We start from the raw sequence: 21,914 nt of genomic DNA on the forward strand, positions 1-21,914 counted from the left end.
ATCACACTTTAAGCTTGTATTAAAGCAAACAAAACATCAGTCATCTAACAAATATGTTTCCTGTTAAGGACTGATAAGAATTCTGCAGTGTGGCCTTGTATATCTTATGAGTAACTCTTCTGGATTGTGAGAGCACCAGGTATTTTTCTTTCCAGTAGTAGCTTTTTCACAGGGTGAAAAAGTCTTTGTTCAAGCAGTGATTGTATTTCAGGCCAGGTTTTTCCTGGTTTTCATACAGTTGTCTGACAAAAATAAAAAGTATAGATTAAAAGAATGAAAGTAAACACTGATGGGGAGTTTAGGTGTAGTTTCATCTCGTTGGCAGCTTGGTGATGTTTGTCTAGATGCTTTAAGTTCTGTGTCTGCCTTTTGCAGCCCAGATAGGAAGACTGAGCTGTTAAGTGCTTTGAGACTGAAGTACAGACATGTCTTTGGTTTTATGCTGAGGGAAATAAAAATAGGACTGATTAATAGGTAGGCAAGAAACATCTTTCCTGAGCAAAGGGGCTGAACCAGCCCTGCTCTGTCCATTGCTTTAATGAACACTGCATGTTCTCCACCAGTATTTAGAGAAACAATTTAAATGCTCTGCTGTAAACTAAGCATGAGAATGTAGCATTAGAAGACCATTGAATCATTATGTCCAAAGCTTCAAAACTGTAGGAGATCATGTGGTAGGTGTTGCTAAATGACTTGCTGCTGTAGTCTAAAATAATCACCAGGCAATTACTAATAAAATTAATCTGGAACAAAAGCTGTCGTGTCCCACCTGTAATAGCGCGGGAAAAGGCAATAGGAGAGTCAAGTGCAGGCGAAATATACAGATATTTTAAAACTAAATACAGTTTTTAAAAGTTGTTTTGAAGTTTACGTGTCTATCATCACTGAATCAATTTACTTTGTTTTTATAGCGAATTTTCACTGCTCAGATTCTGAAATGCACAAAAATAATTTAAACACAAGTTAATAAATTAATTGCTGATCTGTAAATTACTAAAAAGCAATACTATAACTTGTGCCCTGGCATGAAGTTAGAACTAATGAACTAATTTTCTAGTGCCCCTTTAGTAACTAAAACTATCAATTAGTCTTTGGAATGTTTCTGAGCACTCTTGTATTATGCTACATTGTGTAGCTTAATACCAAGTATTTATCAGGTCCTACAGAGATAACCATGACATATGAAATGGACACTATAATGGAATGATGAAGTTGATGTGGAACTATGATGAGTTTGGGTTTTTTTTTTTAAAGTTGTATCTTCCTTTTCAGTCATGAATTTGTGGTATATGTATGAGGCTTTTCCCTGGTAAGCAGTTGTTTTGTTTAAGGAAGAATGTCTGTTCTTGAATCTTTATGATGCAAACCCCTGCAGACCCTCTCCCCAGCTATCAGAAATTTCCTATATGATTAGGCTGAAGAAAGCTTTCTGCTTAAGTAAATTGCAATTGTCAGTTTCAAATGGACTTGTTTTCTAAGGGACTTCAGAAGCTCTATGTTACATGATGAGAACACAGAATAGTTTTGTTTTATCTTGCAGAATGGAACCAACTTTGGATAATGATAAATTGTACAGACCATCCTATATTATTAGCATTGAGCCATCTCCAAGAGCAGGACCAGTAAGTGTGGAAGATATTAAAACAGATCTCTCCTCTGAATTCTCTTTGGTTTCTTCAAGCTCAGATGTCAGCCAGGTGAGAAAGATTCAATGTTTGCATTTTTTGGACATTTACTTTTTAAAAGATGAGTTGAGTCCTTTCATGGGCAGGAATAGTTGGAATTTCACAGAGAAGAAGAAAAACATCGTTGATATGTTTGTAATTTGGGAGAGACGCATAGGATGAGACAAAGCTTTTGGCAATGCACAGATGCCCTGTTGGGCACATTGGTTTTCTGTGAATGAGGCTAAATGCCAGTTCATAGAATGTTCTTGTGGGTGTCGTCCTTGATCTCTAGTTGGCCTGAATGTAGTGTGTGTATATATGTGCTGTAAGAGTAACTTATCACAGCAAACATCTACAGGGACCTAAGCACTTGTAAAAGTTGATGCAGTGAATTACTTTTGATTTCCTTGTTAATACAAGTGTTCAAAACAGCCTGGTGAAATAAAACTGCCTTAACATACTAGTTATCAAAGAATCAAATTTCTAACTTTTTTTTCTCTTATTTTTTTAAGAGAAGCAGTTTGGAGTCCAAGGGGCACATACAAGTTTGCCTACGTATTAGGCCACTTACACCACTGGAAAGAGAAAATGGATCACAGGTGTGATATTTAATTTAAAAATACTTTGTCTTGGGGCAGAGGAGGTTATGATTTTAGTTTGGGGTTTTTTTGCTCTGTAGGCTGAACTCTGTATGCTTTTCATGTTTGCATTGCTTGTTTCCTTTTAATAGGACTGGATTTCACTTGAAGATTCAACAGACATCATACTGAAGCCTCCCCAGAGTTATTTGAGTCGACTAAGTGAAAAAACTGCTGGCCAGAAGTTCACTTTTTCACGAGTAAATAAGTTGTCTTTAAAAGCTATAAATTTTTTCCTGAAACAGGTTGTTTAACTTTATTTACTACCAAGCAAACTATACTTTAAAACTTTATAGCCTTTAAGCAGAATTAAAAGAATTGTTTAGAAGTCTCCTAATGATTGCTTAAACAAAGTATAAATATTTCTTCGTAATACTCAGGTGTTTGGACCTGAAACAACTCAAGAAGAATTCTTTGAAGGTACCATGAAGCAACCAGTGCAAGATTTCTTGGATGGATATAATCGTCTTGTTTTTACCTATGGTGTTACAAATGCTGGGAAAACCTACACATTCCAAGGTATAAATAGAAACAAGTTCTCCATGAATATATTTCCCTTTTTTTCCACAAGTGAAGATTGATTCCAGCAGAAATATTATAACCTTTATTTTAACTGTAGGCCCTATACATTGGCTTCTCCTGAATATTAATAAATAATCTTTGAAAGTCTCTTTCCACAACAGATGTAACTCCTGACAGGCAGAGCCACTGCCAGAGTTTACATAAACAGTCATATTGCTTTGTAAGGCTATAATAATTCCAACCAGGTGTGTGTGACCTTTGTTTTTCCCTCCAAGTTTCTAGTATGCCAGGGATGAGGGAGACTTAGGAAAATACATGTGCTATATAACAGGATATGAAAAGTGTGTAGGTCACTCCACACCAGTATTTTCTGGAGATTTTATTAGTATAAAAGTTCTATGCATCTTATATACACAAATAAGGAATAATATTAGAGTCTGTTTCAATTGCAGGCAGAGAATAAATGCTTTGAAAGATGTGTGAATACTTCAGAGTATATCTGTCTTACCTGGAATTTGAGTTTATCAAGAATATCCTTAGAGACCTTGTTGCCTGGTGCACTATTTCTGTTCTGTTACAGCTCCATATCCTTTCTGGTCAGAAGATGTCATTCTTTAGTTATTTTTCAAAGCATTGTAACAAATGAGGTTGATTCACATGGAAACCATTTCCCCTATCACTTATTTTGCACAAAGAAGCGGTAGAAGGACAACGAGCTTTGTGCTATGTGAAACTGATCTTTATTGAAGTGACATTATTTTCTAAGTGGATTATAACTAAAGACTACTGCCAGTACTTTCACTTATCATTTATTTGGGGCAATAATGGGATGTTCTTTTCTGTCCTAATAAATAGCAGGTAAATAACAAAATCCTGAAATTCCTGAAGCGTACAGTTCCCAATATTTGACTAGTTTGGGATAGATTGTGTGGTTTTTCAAGAATTTTTGATTGACATCTTTTTATACAAGAAGTTTTTTCATGGTATTATATTTTTAGGACTTGGATAAAAATTGGCAGGACAGAATGTTGCTTACTCGGTGCTGTGATTTCCTCTTCTGTTATTCCACTTTGGCATTACATGGTAGCTTGTTTTCAGTCAATGGCAAAGGACTTAAGTGAAGGATGAAGCAGTTTTTTAGGAGTGTTTGTTGTTCACCAGTGACTATTACTTTGTTCATGTTAGGTTGAATTACAAGTGGCATTGAAATAAACAAATTAGTGAGGAGATGAGAAATCAATGTAATGCAGCACTTCTTTAGTATGTTATTTGGTTACTAGATTGGGGTTTGAGTGCAAACCAGGTTGTATATGAGTTCTAATTTAGACAACACAGCTAGCACTGGAACTGGGAAATGTCCATCTGTCTTAAGAGCAGGAGAAATTATCTGTTTGAGACAGGAAAACAGTCTCTCTTCCTTTCTTCTCTTTTCTCTGATTTAGAAATCAAACTCAAGTGAACCCTTTTTAAACTTGCATTTGGACTGAGAAGGATCAAGTGTGCACTGAGGTTTTTATTTAACTCCTTTTTGTCTTTCAGGTGCAAAAGTAGTATATTGTGAGAGAAGGGTCTGGATAGGGAAAGGAGTGAGTCTTCACAAGGCTTCTAGAACTCCTTTTGTAGGGTCTGTGGATTTAGTACAGGACTGTGGTGAGAGATCAGTTATGACTTTAAATTCAAGATTGCTTTCTTGAGAGAGAGTGAAGGCAGCCTATGAAATACCATGGGAAAACTGCTAATCGTTATTATGTCTGTTGGTCATGGGGTTGGGGTTTTTTTGTTTGGTTTATTTTTTTCCCCTCAAAGCAAAGCTTTTGCAGAATACTCCAGCAGTGTTTGGTTTATGTTATGCCTCTTACTGGTGCAGAGCATGAACTCTTGCTGAAAGCCAAATACTTTTCAAAACACTAATGACATTTCTGTTACCTTGAGAATAAAACAAACCCCACTGCTTCATGCAGTCAGTTACCTCCAAATTCCTCATGAATGCCTTGAGATTTATCTTTGTCTTCATCTGTATACCTTGTTCACAGTATTAATTTATTAGTTTTTATCTTTTGTATGATTTTTCAGGGACAGAAGATGATGTTGGTATTCTGCCAAGGACTATGGATATGTTGTTCAAAAGTATTCAAGGAAAGCTATACCCAGCAATGGATATCAAACCCCATCGGTGTAGAGATTATGTAAAGCTGACTGAAAGCCAAGTGAGAGAAGAAACTACTATTAAAAATTCACTACTTCGCCTAATAAAAGAGGTAGAGGAGCACTTCTTTCTGTATTGATGAGTACATGTGTCTTGAAATAGCTCGATGTTCTTCATTTTTCAGTGGGAAGAGACTAGCTGTATTTAAGCATTAATGTGTCTATTTGCTGTCAGCCAGCTATTTAGCAGTAAAGTGAGCAGTAGAGCTGATGAACCCTGTTCTCCAGTGGGTTTCTGTCTTGGGGCTGAACTTGATGGGGATGTAAACTCCTAAGCTGCTTTCTTTTTTTTTTTCTGGTTGGTTGGTTTTGTTTTGCTTTTTTGTTTTGTTCTGTCCCCTGTAGCTTGGACACTGACAACTTATCCTCTGGGGGTTACTGGTGCTTAATAAAAACTGAATGCAAATAGCCTCTCTATCTGTGGCGTTGCTAGTAGGTCTGATCCTTTAAAGAACTTACTGTCTTTCAGGATACTTAAGATAATGATTTTGAGGTTGTTCCCCTCTTCAAGTTTGAAAAACACTACAGTTTTATGAGCTGCCTGGAGTTCTAAAGCTATTTAATCCAATTATAGTTTTGGGGTATTTGCATTTGGCATAAGCATACCTTTTTCTTGGTGTCTTTGTTCTGAAATGAGTGGAATAACATAAAATAGAACCCAGCATATGCTAAGATGTGGCACTAGAAAGGGACTATTTTGCTTTTTTTTTTTAAATGAATTAAACATTTCCCTAGTGGTATCATGGGTTATAATGGCTGTTGTGGGATGGAATATATCTATTATCTGGATTTTTATCCATTAGTTAACTGAGCTCTATTGTGGAAGGTAGGTGGCAGCAAAATTCTTTGACTCCGCTTCAGAAGCACAGGCGTATGTTAAATCCTGCTCTGGCAGCCTTCAGAAAGGGCTTCAGAAAAACCTGTGGTGTGTTTGCACGTGTATGTCCCCTCTAGTTTCTAAAACTGTGGTTGTAATAAAAATACCTAAGCTTATAAATTTAGTTGCAAAGTTTGCATCTACTTCAAAAGAGACACGTTGGGGTGGGTGTTTTATATGTGTAAAGCTTAAACCTGAAAGTTTTGATTGCATAAATACTTAATTATTTCAGGAGCACTTTATGAAATACGCTCTTGACAATACATTAAAACAACCTGAGCCAGACCACACCTGATTTTTATTTCATGTTGGTTCTCTTCAGCATACTTGTTTTGGTAGTTGAATTTCACTTCTTTAGGCACTTTCACATGCAGTTCTGTGCCTAAAAACAAAACCTAACTAACCAAAACTAAGACTGGGAAGGGAATATATGAGCATGAAACTCATGGACTCTAATTGTAGGAATCTGGTTTACTTATTTTGAAAAATAATTCAGCAGAAGAAAATTTTCTTTCTCTTACTAAAACCTGGACTTTATTTCAGCTCTACCGTTTATTTCAAGCATGTTTCATGAAGCTAGAAGTTGCTTATTTAATTTCTTAAGTGAACGAGTTATTATTCTACATTTACCTCTGTTTCTACAGGCTGGCCTAGTAAGCTGTAAAATATGAAATCCTGTATTAGCAAAATACCAATAGCAAAAAGTTCAGGACACTAGATTTACCAGGTTAAGAGTAATGTGTAAACTGCAGCTGGACTCCTGCAAATCATCCTGTTGAATCACCCTGTTTCTGTGTGGGCTCCCACGCCTCTGTTTTTCTGTGGCTAGACTGGTTCTGATTCAGCAAGCTGAAATGCTAAATACTGATGTAAGAGAAGTGTCAGGAACAAGTGTTAAGGTATGAACAGCCCTTTCAATAGCAGTGTACAGGTGCATTGAACTAGACATGATGTGTAGCCAGGATCTTTCTATTGGCATATTGCAACTATGCTGTGTTCATATCTAGTAATATGACAGAGATGTTAGAAAAGTAACTTATAGTGTACTGTCAAGAATATTTTAAAGTTTCTGTTTTCTCTTGTAGGCAGACCATCAGATTAGCAGTAACAGCAAAGCACCTGTTGATTCTAAGGGTATGTTTTATACAAAAGAATTGCAATTAAAGCTGAGCTTTCTTAAGGTCAATGACTGACTTCTGGCCCATGTTAAGAATACAGTGACTACCTGTCATTTCTAATTGCCTGTGAATTGGATAGTGAGCAAGTTATCTATGCAGAAAATCGAAGTATAAAATAGTTAAAAGATACCTAAACAGACATTAAATAAGCTGGAACTATAGCAAGGAGAAGTAGTACTACTTGTGTTATGGGCCCTAGTGGTATCCTGACAGGCCTTTAGGGTACCTGTATGTAACTATATAAACCTAACTATAGCATTTAAAAAAACTACCTAAACACTAGGTTTGCTTTAAAAAGTCAAAATGAAGTAAATTTGTCAGTTTCATTCTGTCTTCTAAAGATATTGAAGAGACTTGGATAACTCTAAGCAGGCTGTATGTGTTTGGTAGAATTTACACGTAGAAAAGGAAGTAGTAGAACAGGTGTCCCTTGCAAATATGTAAGTTAAGTGTGTGACTTCCATTTAAGAAAGGGCGTGGCACCGTTGATGGATTTTTGTATGGGTTAAGTGTTTTTTTGTGAAGGTTGCTGTAATATCAATATTCACTTGTTAATTTTTAATGACCTTCACTTTCTGAGGTCTATATTGACTTGTAATATTTTGTATTTGGCAGATTTGGAAGATCTCTCAAACAACTTGGAACAATCTATCACAACAGAAAGAAATTTTATCAAGTTTTCTGTCTGGATTTCATTTTTTGAGATTTACAATGAGTGTTTTTATGATCTCCTGGTTCCTATCTCAAATGACAAGAAAAGAAAGACACTTCGCCTTGCCCAAGACATCAAGGGATGTTCTTTTGTAAAAGGTGAATAGAATACATTGCAAATTGCCAAATGTAACTTAAACTTGGTTTTACTGTAATAATGTTTTTTTGGATTAGAAAACTCCTAACTGCATTCACTGTGGCACTAGAAATGTCTACCTCGAGTGTGAAAGGCAACAATCTACTTACATAGAAGTATCTGTACCTTTAATACTGTTTTGTATTTACTGGTTAGGACTAGATCTCTAAGGTCCATATCAGTCCCATAACATACTATGATGATCTTGACTGACTCTTAAAAGCCTCCACTGCCTCAGTACTTCTTTGAAATGCGAGAAATAGCAAAAACAATTAACAAATTTGGTAATGATTTGCTTTTCTCCATTTAAAAAAAACAAACCCAAAAAAGACTCCAGTGGTTCTTAACTGTATTTATAATTGGCTCAACAGTTATTGGGAGCTTGTTTCTGGTTTGATTTTTAGTATTTTCTGCAGAGAAGCAGACTTCAGAGTTCAGTCTGACTTCAAAGTACATTTTACAGTACTCTAATCAAACCTGTAATGTGTAACTTGTTTTGGGTTGTAGGGAGTTAACAAAATTCAAAATAACAATTCAATGTTTGTTTCAGGTCATGGGGAAAAATAGGGTTTAAAACCCATTGATTTGTTACAGATTCTTTGAACAATCATGACACCAGTTCTAGAGGATTTCTTGTAGGTGTTTGTTGGCCTGCTGCTTTTGAATAATCATTTTTATAAAGCTTGGAAGTATAAGGCTGTTAATGATGTTACTGCGAAAAAAATTAACAATTTTCTTGGTCACAGCTGGTATTTTAATTAGTACAATTTTGGTGACCTCAAGTTTAATAGTGGCTATAATGCTCATATTATAAGTGCTGTTGATTGGGTTCTAGGTATTCACTCTAGTACATACCTTAACATACAGCCATCATATTGTGTATCCCTCCTTTTCCCTCCCTCCTGATTTCAGTGTAAAATAGAGAAGCTGTCCAGGTACAATTCTGTCTTGCTAAATATGAATATAGGGCTTTCTACTCATACTAGACCTTATGATTTTGGCTTTTCAGTGCTTAGGCTGAGATTGTTCACTTGGATGGAACATATTTTAATGTGCTAATTGAATGAAATGATGTGATATACTTGTCCCTCCTTTCCTATTGAAAGGAGGAATTTTGATCTTGCTTGTCATCATGTAACTTCTGTCTGAAGCAGGCATAGTAAAATGCTTCTATGCCTCAAGTAAACGTAGTGTTCTTAGTGTGCATACATTGTCCTCTTATTACTTCTTTTGGTAATGTTATTTACAAAATTATCATGTTTGTTCTTCCTAAGATCTGCAGTGGATTCAGATTTCTGACTCTAAAGAAGCTTTTAGACTTCTAAAACTGGGATTGAAACACCAGAGTATTGCATGCACAAAACTAAATAATTCTTCCAGCAGAAGGTAAGAAACACTTTGAATAGCTTTGGGCATAGAATGGCGTGTGGGAGGAAGGAGAAACTAAAATATGGCTTGTGGCTTCTAGAAAGGGGTGAGGCTTTAATAGATCTAGATTTCTAGGTGTCAGTTTTGGTGTCCTTTAGCAGTACATGACACAATGGTTTTAGCAAAAAAGGATTCAATCCTTCAATAAGATGAACATGTACTGAAGCTAACAGCATTTTATCAAATGCTCTATACAAAAGCACTTAGCTTTTTTCCATCTAAATGTCTGGGGAAAAAGCAACCTAAGTGCTACATAAATATCTCTTTAAAAGTTTGTGTCTGAAAGTATATGCTTAGATATATTGACAGAATCAACAGCACTTTGAACAGATGTGGAGGCTAAAAATATTTTGAAAGTAATGGTCTGTTTTATCAATTCTCTGCTGATTTCAACTTCTCCTTTTAGTCACAGCATATTCACGGTTAAGCTACTGAAAATTGAAGATTCAGGAACACCACGAGTGACCAGAGTCAATGAGTGAGTTCAGAACAGTCTGTCTTTTGTGATGAATTTGTCAATCATGTTCCACACTGATGCTGCAATGGTACTGCATTATGCACCCAGTGCTCACTAGTAGAGCTTATGCATGTATGGTGGCTTCTTTGCTTGTACAGTACTTGGCCCTCTACCTCAAGCCATCAGGTTGCAATGCTGTTCTCCATCTTGTCCCCTCTGTTTAACACAAGGTTCTGCTGGCCTGCTGTACACCTGAACTCATTCAAGTCCCCAGAGGGAAGAGGAGGAGGTGGAGGGGGTGGAATAAGAAGCATGTTGGGAAAACATTTGGCATAAAATAGTGGGAAATCTGATTAGGGAAGCAACATTGAGAAGGATGAAGAAAAGTGATTGTTTTTAAAAGCAAATAATTTGTGAATCTTTTAACGTATATAAAGTTAGTTTTCCTTGTCTGCTTTCAGATTGTCATTGTGTGATCTTGCTGGTTCAGAAAGATATACCAAGACCCGCAATGAAGGTGACAGATTGAAAGAGAGTGGAAATATAAATAGCTCTCTCCTGACTCTAGGCAAGTGTATTAATGCACTCAAGAACTCTCAACAGTCAAAGTAAGTCCTTTCGTGAATTGGGATCTGGTTGTATTTTTAGGTATTGCCTATAATATTTAAAAGCTACAGTTTAAAATATACAGAATCAACACTTAAATTTTGGTAGAAAAGATGTCTAGACTTATGAAGTCTGTATTGTAGTCTTGTTGATATACCAAAGTTATCTTTAAACTTGCTTTTGAATTAAATCATTCACATTGTAACATCCTTTAAACATGCTATCATAGATTTTAGCAATTTAGCTTTCTTCTTCTGAGCCTGGCTTTTCAAACAGAGTTTGGAATAAGTTTAAAACACCCTTGTCACTAGTATCATAGAGTCAAATTTTTAACCTTTTATTACTTCTTTAGGAACTCAGTTTTCTACATACTTCATTGTGGCATTTCTCATCAGCAGGATATTGCTGTGCTATCATGCCTGTGCATTCTTTGACAAAATTTGTCTGTTATTTCTAAACAGTCACATAACATAATATACTCCTGATCTAGCTAACCATATGCAGACAAATGAAAGCCTTCCCAATATTTATGCTCGATAAGAGTAAAATAGTAAAATATACAGCAGTTAGTTACTGCTGTATAGTAACAGTCCAAGAACTGCTTCCTCCACAGATTCTCAGCTGAAGATGTATTGCTGTCCTAGAAGTTAAATAAACTGTCTGGTGTTTTTGACAGGCTTGGATGTGCTTTGCCAAGTTCGCTTACTCCATAACATTTATTCATTCACTTCACAACACTTGATAGCCTATTCAAAGTCTATCACACCTTAAGATGAAAGTTTTGCTAGTGTATGTTCCTGACTAGCTCTGTTTTGTGAATTTATGGAATTTTTATCTTCCTATCATTTCAGGGTAGGAAGGACACACTAAACTCAGCAGCTGCATAGAGGGCTGTTAATGTATTCAGAATGTCTTTTTCTGATCCTAATAATGTGCAATTTTAGCAATATAAAAGAAATGTCCTGAAGCAGGATCTCCAAGTGTTAATAGATGCCCATTGCAAGTTGAATAGGAAGCAGTGAATTTCTTAGTGGTTCTTGTTTATCAGTCATGCAACAAAGCTATTTATGAGCTGTATACATGTTCTGACAGGCATGTCACTATCTTGCTGTCTTCTGTAGCACTACTCATGTTGCTGAATAGCTGTCAGGTGTCCAAAATGCTGGCAACCTACTCAATGGCAAGTGTGTTGAGTCATGTTTTAAGAATTACAATAAAATTTCCTCTAAGCATTAAAAACTACGTCACCAGCTGTTAAATTCAAGGGCATGATCTCTGATTTAGGACTTGGCAAACTTCTTGGGGGATTAAGAATGATATTCTGAAAAGTATCTCCATGTATTTGGTGTATACTTGTCATCTTACCTAGACACTTGGTATTGTCTGCTCTCAGAGGTATGATACTGGGTGGGGGAGACCTGATAATGTTACATACTGCATGCCTAGTACTAGATAAGTACTTTCCATGGATGCGGAAAGGAAAAGAAAGAGGTAAGGCGTAGTTTGATGTAGCATGTTGAACACACTTTTGGTGTAAGTGCTCTCATTGGTTGTATTGCTGTAGCATATCTGAGATAAAATGTAAACCAGCCGTCACCACAGCTGCACAAAATTTCTTCACAGATGGATGTTTCTAGTTCAAAACATTTATAACTGATTTAAAGATTGCTGCTTTTATAGGTATTTTTGAGCCTTCAGGCAGGATAGCTCTTATACTGACTGGAATTTACTAAACTTCTGCTCATCTGTTCTTTTGTCTTTAAAGGCTGCAGCAGCATATACCCTTTCGGGAAAGTAAGTTAACTCATTTCCTTCAAGGATTCTTCAGTGGAAAGGGGAAGGTATTCATGATAGTAAACATAAGCCTATGTGCTTCAGCGTATGATGAAACACTCAACGTGCTAAGGTTCTCGGCCATTGCACAAAAAGTAAGTGTGCTGTAGTTTATCGTGTTGATGAGTAACTTTGAATTGCTTTAAAGAGCAGGTTCTCTCACTTGTAAGAATACAAATTTAGTTACTGGATTTTTGTGTCATGTTGCAATTATGTTTCTAATTACTCCTGCTGAGGCTTTATCACCTAGAGCTTTTAAATAGGCTTTGTTTGGACTTTTTTCCTTTGAAGTATGGAATTTTCTTTGGAATTATGAAAATTCATAATTCCTACGAAATGTCTAGGCTAACAAGACACACTTAACTAGAGTTGGAAGTAATTCCCTGTGATCTAGGTAAATTTCTTCTGTAGTCATAACATGTTCTCACCTAGGAGCAATTCTAGCTATCCCATACACTACTGCTATTTTAACTTGCAAATGTTGATAGAATAGATTGAGCACAAAAGAGCATTTTGAAGATCATCTTTGTGTTCACACAGGCTTCAGAGGGAGGGTGGAAGTAGAGTGAGTAGGACTAAGTACAGTGATATAACTCAGAAAAGTTGGAAGGGGAAAGTGCTGGGCATTAGTGCTGCACCCTTAATGAAAGCTGTGGGAGAGTTTTTTTTTAACAGTTAACCTGCCCAGATTCCAAAGGCATGAATCTAAATGCAATACCAGAAGGAGCAGAGTGTAAGGGTGATAGAGCTGCTCAAGAAGGGTGACATTGGTGTAATGCAACTAGAAACTCAAAGTACAGGAAATGGGGAAAGCTGTTGGTGCATGAGGTGGTGGCAACCCTCTTGTAGGCTATCCAGCTAGTGAAACTTGATATTCCTGGGATCAAAAGAAGGGTTAGACTATAAAGTGACTTCTTTGTACCTTAGCTGGAAACTGGTCCAAGTAGTGACGCTGAACAGAGGATAGGCTGGGGGAGTGCTATGCTCAAGACACCTATAGGAGAGTGCAACAGGTATCTCTTTGATATACCTATGACTTTGTTCTTTATTTTTTGAGTAGGTTGTAGTTATGGACACATCTATTCTTCCCCAAGATCAGTCATTTGGCCAGAAATTGGCAGGAGAATCATTACTGCTTGATATCAGTAAAATGCCAATCCCAAGGAAAAGGGCTACTATGCTATGGGACAGAACCTTGGAAGATGTGCTTGAATGTGATGATGATGATGATGAGATGGAAGAACAGAATAATCCGTCAAGAGAAGAAGCAGCACAGGAAAGCGAAGGAAATGAAGTTGTTGTTGGAAAAGAAGAATATATGGTATGTGCCAGGGCTACTTTAAGAATTAGCATAGTGTAGAGCATTGATGCAAATAATTGTTATCCTGGTTTCCCACATCACTCACATGTTGGGGTTTTTTGTTCATTTTTTTTTTTCCCCCTGGTCACCCTTATTCTACCTAAATCCAGTGTTGAGAACTACTAGTGGGATTACTTATGACTTAGTGCTTATTGTGGGAAAACTATGAAATGTGTCAAAGTAGAGACTGAGCAGTAAGAATTGCAGATCTTCTTTTGGTATCTTACGACCAATGCACAGAAAGTGGTACTTGGTTTTCAGCAGTACAGAACATTGTTCCTTTTATTCTAGGCACAAGAGAACTCTTTTTGTTCTTGCAGGAGCAGCAATTTTAGTCACTTTTAGGGAAGACAAGGAGGGAGGAAGAGAGGACTAAAGACTGGTTTGCAGATGTTTCATTAATACTGCCCCGAAAATGGGCATCTGGAAAAGGTGAAATTCTCAGGGTCTTAAAGTTTTTAAAGATGACTTCACGGATTTTTGTTACAAATTTGGTGTTCTTTGCAAATGCTCACTCTGCAAACTTATAAATTGCTGTGTTAGTACCAACCAGGTATTTCTATCTACTAGTGAATACTTCTGTTTATGAATAAGCTAATAAAAGAAGTGGAAAAACTTCTCCCAACTAGAGAGTAAAGTGTTGTAGTATTAGAGGATTAGGAAAAATCTCATTTCTGAGGAATTATCTCTTTATGATTAACTTAATACTAATGGTAATTCCAGACACTGCTGAGTCTTGTAGAAGAGTTGAGGAACAAACTTGTTACTGAGAAGACGGATAAGCTACTGCTGGAACTAAAAATTCGTGAAGAAGTGATACAAGAATTCACCAACTATTTTGCTGAGCGGGAAATAGATTTCAAGTAAGCTGACTTGAAGTAGTTCACAAGTTCCTGGTTAAAAAAATGGAAGTAGATTCACTTATTTCTTAAATTGTTACGGTACCTAATCCAATGCCAGAGCTGAAGTTATAAATTGGCAGAATTTCTGTGTGCAACTTCCTTGTTGAGATGCAGTGGAGGGGCAGCACTGCTCTCCTCTCTGGCAACCAGTGGCAGGACCCAAGGGAATGGCGTGAAGTTGTGTCAGGAGAGTTTAGGCTGGACATTAGGAAAAGGCTCTTGCCCCAGAGGGTGGTTGGGCACTGGAACAACTTCCCAAGACTGTGGTCACTGACAGAGTTCAAGAAGCCTTTGGATAAGTGCTCTCAGGCACTTGATGGGATTATTGGGGTGTCCTGTGCAGGACTAGGAGTTGAACTCAATGATACTTGTGGGTCTGTTCCAACTCAGGATATTCTGTGATTCTCTCTCTTGGTCCTAAGAGGCCACACTTCTTTGCTAGATCTGGTGGTCTACTGCATCTGTTATATACCAGTTGCTGTTTGGACTATGAGTTCAGGAAAACTGCGGTGAGGAAAGGCTTTGATTTTTCTGTGGGATGGGTAGAGGAGTGTGTGTATCATTTGTAAACAGTGTTTGTTCCTGTAGAGCTCTTTGTACAGACATTTGTCAACAAAGCTCTTCTCTTAGAGTGACATTTTCAAATTGTTTGGTTACCTTTGTCTTAGTGATACTCCAAACAGATATTCTGGCTGGAGATGCTTAGAAAAAATGCTTGTATTTAAGTGCTATCCATAATATGTTTATTTGCCTCCCTGTTCTTCAGTGGGGGATGTGTGGGGAAGACACTTGTGTTTTGGTGTAGCAGTACTGTTTTGTGTATTTTGTTTGCCAAAATAAAGAAGAAAGCATTTTTTTTTAATAGGCAGCTGTACTCAGAACTGCTTAACATCCCACACTGGTTAGCTTTTAGCTGACTTATTTTTCCTGGTCTAGGGAGTGTCTTTCTCGTGAACGAGCACAGCTTGAAGAAAATTCTGAAAAACGCCTGGAAATCTTCAAGGAACTTGTCAAGGATTATACTAAAAATACAAATGAAGAAAATAAATCACAAGATCATCCTTGCAGTGAGCAAGCTGCACCTCCGGTATCTTTGTGTCTGCCCCTCCCCTACCCCAATGTCCCTATTGCTAACCACTTGTTATGGTGTTTCTGGAGAACTAGAAGGTTTCAAGAAATTGCATGCAGTGTAACTGCACCCTCAGCAAGATCTATTTATCCCATTTAATAGGCATGGTTGCTGTGCTTTGGGCGTACATTTAGCAATCTTCAGGGTTTTCTACATTTCTCCAACACAAAGGGAAAACTACTGTGTACAAAGAAATTGGGGGGATAGCTGCAATTACCATATAAAATCCATTGTATTAAGTGCTTGATCAAAATCTTTGAAGCTGACTTCCTAGGCCCCATATATGGAGTAGTCACAGAGGCTTCCTCTCTCTTAAGGCAGTTGTAGCTTCAACTGAAGCAATGAGAATTATATAAACACGTAAGCCATAACTGGGCTCTTGAGGTTGTCTCTTGTGAGTTTGAAACCCTTTGTTTTTAAAAACAGAGGGAAGATATTGTGTCATTATTTTGAGTGCAACTTAACATGTTGTTACCATGAACTTATTGACCTCACAAGCCTTTGCTGATACATGAAAATTTCAGATGTATTCCTTCTAAAACTGTTTGCCATGTTCATTCAGTATTCCAATAATTGGTTTATAAATACTAGCTTTAATAATAAATTTGGAGGGGATGTTTTTGCGGAGATATAAAAGAAAATATGATGGTGAGTCATTAAATGTTATAAAAATCCAGTATCAAGTAAGAGCTACTTTAGACTTTTGTGTGTGAAGGTAGACAGAAACTGACAATCAAAATGTATATGAACCCTAAAGATGGTTTTGAAGTCAGAATTGACTGTGCTTATGTGCTTGAATTCGTAACAGTCTTCCAGATTTCCTGTAGAAAGAATGGCTTTTGTGTAATTATTTGCCATTTCTAAATGCATATAAATTATTTTTCAGGGTGAAGAACATAGCACAGGGCGAGGTAACTACGTTGGTTTTGAGGGTGTTATTGATTCTCTGCAGAATGATATTGCTGATATCAAAAGTCAGGCAGAAGCAGCAAAACAGTTCATTGAGTCCCTAGAGGATCCACAGCAAACTATAGAATGGCTTGAAAAACAGCTGGGGGAAATTACCACTGAACTAATTGAGTCCAAAGAACAGCTGGCAAATAAAACCAAAGGTAAGCTAGGTCTAAGTGTGATGTGAAAGACATGAAAAAGAAATTACTGACTGCAGTAGAATAGAGACAATAATCCAGTTGAGCAGGATTTTGAAGCCAAAATATATATATAGCAGTGGTGATCAATTGTTTTGTGTATGTTCAGGTTAAACAATTCTGCAGGCCTTGGTTATTTCATTTTTCAGAAAAAACTTAAATCTGTCAATTGCAGACTTTGGAATTGTGGGGTAAAACATGAAAATTTTTGATTCTTGGTTTCATGATTGTATTGTAATCCCTGCACTTCTTTACATTTTGCTGTGCAGTGTTTTCTGGTATTCTGTGCAACATTCATGGAAAAACTAGCAGTACCTCATTATGATTTCAGCAGAAGTCTCTTGACATGACCTGTATTTTGTACAGGTTGCAAGGCCCAATTCTGTTCAAGGAAACCCAAATAACTTTTGAAATGTGTCCTTTATAAGTAGAAATCAACCTGAAAATAAATATATTTGAAAACTCCCAAGGTTTCAAAAGGATTACTGAGTAAACTGTGTAATGGCTGATTACTTGATGCAGATTTTCTTCCTGTTACAGAGCTTGAAACACAGAGGATGAAATTGGATGAGTCTGCTGAGCAACTTAAAGAAGCAACTGAGGTAACTTTCTCAAAAAAAAAACCTTGTGCAAAATTATTTGCCATAATACAAGATTCCCGTAACTTAAAACGCTATTACAGTTGCTTCTAGCTTTTTTGATATCAAGTGTAGTTTAACTGTTTTTCTTCCAAATGCATGGGATAGATCAACAACTTAACACTGAACTATTTTTCTTTCTTTTTTTCCAAGAAAATGAATATACAGAATAAAAGGATTCAGGAACTAATAGACATGGTACAGCAAAAAGATGAAGCTATTCTGAGACTACAAGATTTGATAACCCATTCAGAAGAAACCACGAAACATTATGTAAGTCTTAAACATCTCAATTGTCTTGATACAACAAAATCTTAATATGTGCTTATAATGGACTTAACTACTTCGGAAAATTGAATTTTTCTGTAAATAATTGCTACTTGCTGGAAATGGTAGCGGGTCAGTTGGCATTGAAACTGAAGGCACAGAAAAATGTGTGCAGCGATGTGTGTGGAAAATAGGACTTTCAGAAGCAGTGATCTGAAGTTGTTATTGGAGAGCTCTGAGACTGAAGAGCCATTGGGGAAAAACAAAACTCACTGTGAGAACTTAAACAGTGGGAGGAGAGGAATTGCATCACTGTCTCTATTTTTGCATGAATGAAGGAGGAAGAAAAGGAGTTTTTGTTCCAGCAAAAGGTCAATTTTAATTGAAGTTTGCAACTAATAATGTGAAAAGGAGAGTGATTGTGTATGTTATGAGAAAAACATTGGTGTATTCCACCCACCACCATGCAGGCACACTTTCAGTGGAAGAGCAATATTCATATGTTGAGCAGAGTTTGAACTAAGAAGGTATGACATGGGTATCTCTGCTTTTAATGTGATTCCACTAGCCATTCCAAGTTCTGTTCCTGCCAGAAGACTAGCATGGCTAAATGTATACGGGTTAAAAAAGTGAAAATATGTGGAAAACATGTGGTTAGGGATTTCTTGGGTTTGGTTTTGTTTTGGAGGTTTTTTTGGCTTTTTTTTTTTTTTTTTGAGCCTAATATCCCGTAACCTGAACTAGTTGTGAGAACATTTTAAATGAAACTTAGTCAGCATTCTGATCCACTTCTCTCTTCCCCTGTCAACTTAAAGCTTTGACCATACTTAAGCTTGTATTCTCTCTCTCTGCCCCACAGCAGCATGACTTTTTAATGCTATGAATGCTTTGAGAGTGATGACAGTTGTGGTGACTTCTTACTATTACTAGTCCTTCCAAGGACAAGGCTTTAATTGTCCAGTGTTTCTATGACATTGTGTGGCATGAAATTTCAAACATGACCATAAACCTCAAGTCTATTCTATAATTGTGTTTCTTAATGAAGTACTTTGAGATGAGTAATTGGTCCTTGGCAACCACATGGCTTGCCACTTGCCATCTTGCAAGTAAAAAACCTTATTCTTAGTCAAATAGATATCTAAAGTATGTATGGCAGAACTGACTAGGCTTTCAAATTGCATCAGATCTGTCATGACAAAGGATTTGTGACTTTGCTGAAAGCTGTTCAAGTTCCCAACTTTACCAAACATGATAAAGTGATGAACGTGAAGAACTGGCTATTTGGCCTTTGAACAAATCGGGAATTTCATCAACTCTTAACACTTGAAATTGTTTTCCGATGGTAAACTAACTCCTCTTACATGCAAGTCTTTGAGGCTTCCTAGTCTCTTGCTCTGATTTCTGTACAGTGCTCATTAGTACCTGAAGGTGTACCAGCTTTTGGTTTAAGTAAGTGATCTGTAACTGACTCATCTGTCTGGCAACCCCTATACACTTTAGCTTTGTAAAAATATTTGTATATAAAAAACTACTAAGCCTTTGAAGTGCTCAATTTGTAAAACCTCAAAGTGTAATTCATCTCATTTTAACACAGGGCAACACTGTGACTACCGCTAAAAGAAAACAGGCACAAAAAACCTCTAATGAAGTGATTGAAAGTAGCCAGTTCAAGGATCATGAGGAAACAGTATTGGAAGTAGGAAGAAAACGTTGCTTTGGCAATAAGCCCACTGTGGAAGAAGAGCCACCTACAAAGAAAGGTACAATTTCTACCATCACTCAACAGGGGGTCTTCCAAAAAACCTCTATTACTATTGCAGAACGGAAGCGAAAAGCTGTGAAGCTTAAACATTATGCTCTGAGGAGGAGATCTGCTATGTTAAACTGTAAACAGAAATAACTCTTCTGTAAATATCTATTTTGCAGAAGGTCCTTTATTGCTTACTCTTAAATCCTTTAAATAAAAGTTTTTAGACTCTTTCCTTTCTGATGCTTTTTCTCACCTGTGTTATGTACTTGCAGACTCAGCTGTAGTTGTTTGGCAATTTCTTAACAGTTGTTTTTGTACTAAACTTGCTGTTGCTGGACTTCTGGGACAGTAGCATCTCCTGCGTAAGTTGTTGAAAATTGTCTAAGCAAACATCAAACGTGTCAATGATTTACTGATTCTTCAGTCAAAAAGTGTGTGCTGTGAAACTTGATGTTTCATTCTGAATGCATGATGTGAACACACCAGCTCTGGTCTAGATGACAGTGCTGGCACAGGAGAAAAGCTTTCCACTTGAATGGAAGTAAAATTATTTTAAGTCCACAGATGGCATATTTTGTACAGCTCTCATGCTTGCACTTTCCATCTTTTTGCTTTCCTTGCTTTATCTCTGCTCTTCTCAGTGGAATAAAGTATTAATAAGCAATGCCAAACTATATGGGACTTGTGCAAAATGTATTTGTAAGAGCTGTCTGCTTCTAACATTTACTTCAGGACACAGCTTGGCTTCAGTTTATCACAGAACTATGTAAAGCATATCCAAAAGGAGAGGGAATGGTCTTTCCTTAGTGTGGAAGGAGAATTGTCAAATTCACGTGATCACAGAAAACTGGATACTGAAGTGAATAAACTGAATACTGGACTACTGTTCATTACATTCAGTCATGAAAGAACAAGGGAACACTCACTGTAGTAGAAGATGCGGTTTAAGTTTATGGTGCAAAAGATGATAATAAATGAGGTTACATCAGGCTCATGACCAGTCACCAGTGGGTTCTACAGAGCTGCTTCTTAGGCCTAGTGCTCTTCACCATCTCACTGAAGTCCATGAAGGACTTGAGAGGATACTACTAAGTAAGTTCGCTGATGGTAGCTGTTAGTGCCCTCAAAGGCAGAGAGAGCTGGGCAAAATCAGAGAGCTGGGCAATCAATCAGCAACCATATGAAGTTTAATAAATACAAGTGCCTGATTCTGCACCTGGGATAGGGAAACCCTGGATGTATGTACAGACTAGGGAACAAGAAGCTGGGCAGCAGCACTGCTCTTGATGGTCCTTGTGCATCTGTTCCACCTCAGGATATTCTATGAACAAAGCACATGATAGAGTGGATATTGAACTTCTGCCCTAGGAAGAGGGAGAGGCAGATAATTCTCAGATTCCAGGTGTGATTAGGCAAAATAAGAGCTGACAGGTTCATGCATAGATACTGAAAGGGTTAAGCAGGGACATACTGTCTCAATTCTTCAATGTCAGGAAAGTTCTGTAGGAAGTGGTTGGACCTACCAGCAGTATCACAAGGAAGTAAAATAGTGGGCTAGGTCAGCTGATGTTACATAATCCATTAGGGCATTTCTGATACTTGTACAGCTTGTTCAAGTAAGTCAAAGACTAGTGTGTTTGACAAAGCATGTCTTGAGGCACCTCAGCACATCTCCCTTTTAGTGAAGTATGCAAAATTCCAGTCCACTGTGATGAATATGTAGATGTGTTTTCTTAGGCCTGCACAACTGGATGTTCAGAGAAAACCATCTCCAAATCCAAAGATATTAATCTTGTTGGATTTAAAAATATGACTTTTCATATGCTCAAGTAAGAGCTAGTGTTGTGGCTGATCTAGCACAAGCTCTTGATATGTCTAATTAGAATAGAAAAGGTACAGAAAAGCAGGAGGAAATAATTGTCCTGTAGACTTTGATCACGCAAAAACCAAAACACTATTGCTGATGCTTCAGTATGACTTAGTGACTCAAACTTAGTGACTATAAAACTTGTTTCATTTGTTCAGAGGATTTTTCCATGTAGTATACATGCACCTTATGTGCTTAATGCTCCCAAAGTGAGATAATTGCCTAGCTCCACCTTACTGTAGTTGCAGTGCTCACAAGAATCCATACTATTTCCCTGGAGTACATAGATGTGACAGCCTAATCCTTAGAGATGGTCAAGCTTGATTTTAATACTGAAATTGAGCATCTAAATGATTCTAAAACACTTGTGTGAAATACAGCTGGAGTCAGTTCTGAAGGTGATGAAATACGTGTGATTTTAGTCAGAATTGCTCATGACTTTGGGGGAAAAAAGAAGCCTGAAACTAGTACAACACTTCTGGAAATTTGGGGCTGGAATGAAATGTTGCAAATCATTCTTGGAGAACTTTGCATGCAACACGTTAGGTGTGGACATTAATAGTTATCCTTTTATCTAGTTTAGAAACCTATTGAA

General features: G+C 37.1%; 1 protein-coding gene across 1 annotated transcript in view; it reads left to right on the forward strand.

Annotated features, from left to right (window-relative positions):
- Window positions 1-1,541: 1,541 nt before the first annotated feature.
- KIF20B (kinesin family member 20B) overlaps window positions 1,542-21,914 on the forward strand; it is a 34,965-nt gene continuing 14,592 nt past the window's right edge. Inside the window, exons 1-18 of the mRNA XM_009074643.1 lie at window positions 1,542-1,697; window positions 2,180-2,266; window positions 2,398-2,505; window positions 2,686-2,824; window positions 4,901-5,085; window positions 6,995-7,043; window positions 7,703-7,897; window positions 9,209-9,320; window positions 9,769-9,840; window positions 10,281-10,427; window positions 12,191-12,359; window positions 13,319-13,579; window positions 14,342-14,481; window positions 15,457-15,607; window positions 16,536-16,761; window positions 17,338-17,399; window positions 17,589-17,708; window positions 19,297-19,462. Of these exons, the coding sequence (XP_009072891.1) occupies window positions 1,542-1,697; window positions 2,180-2,266; window positions 2,398-2,505; window positions 2,686-2,824; window positions 4,901-5,085; window positions 6,995-7,043; window positions 7,703-7,897; window positions 9,209-9,320; window positions 9,769-9,840; window positions 10,281-10,427; window positions 12,191-12,359; window positions 13,319-13,579; window positions 14,342-14,481; window positions 15,457-15,607; window positions 16,536-16,761; window positions 17,338-17,399; window positions 17,589-17,708; window positions 19,297-19,462 (2,545 nt within the window). The remainder of the gene's footprint in view (window positions 1,698-2,179; window positions 2,267-2,397; window positions 2,506-2,685; window positions 2,825-4,900; window positions 5,086-6,994; window positions 7,044-7,702; window positions 7,898-9,208; window positions 9,321-9,768; window positions 9,841-10,280; window positions 10,428-12,190; window positions 12,360-13,318; window positions 13,580-14,341; window positions 14,482-15,456; window positions 15,608-16,535; window positions 16,762-17,337; window positions 17,400-17,588; window positions 17,709-19,296; window positions 19,463-21,914) is intronic.

This window comes from Acanthisitta chloris, unplaced genomic scaffold (genome assembly GCF_000695815.1).
Source record: "Acanthisitta chloris isolate BGI_N310 unplaced genomic scaffold, ASM69581v1 Scaffold42775, whole genome shotgun sequence".
In the NCBI taxonomy this organism is placed as follows: Eukaryota; Metazoa; Chordata; class Aves; order Passeriformes; family Acanthisittidae; genus Acanthisitta; species Acanthisitta chloris.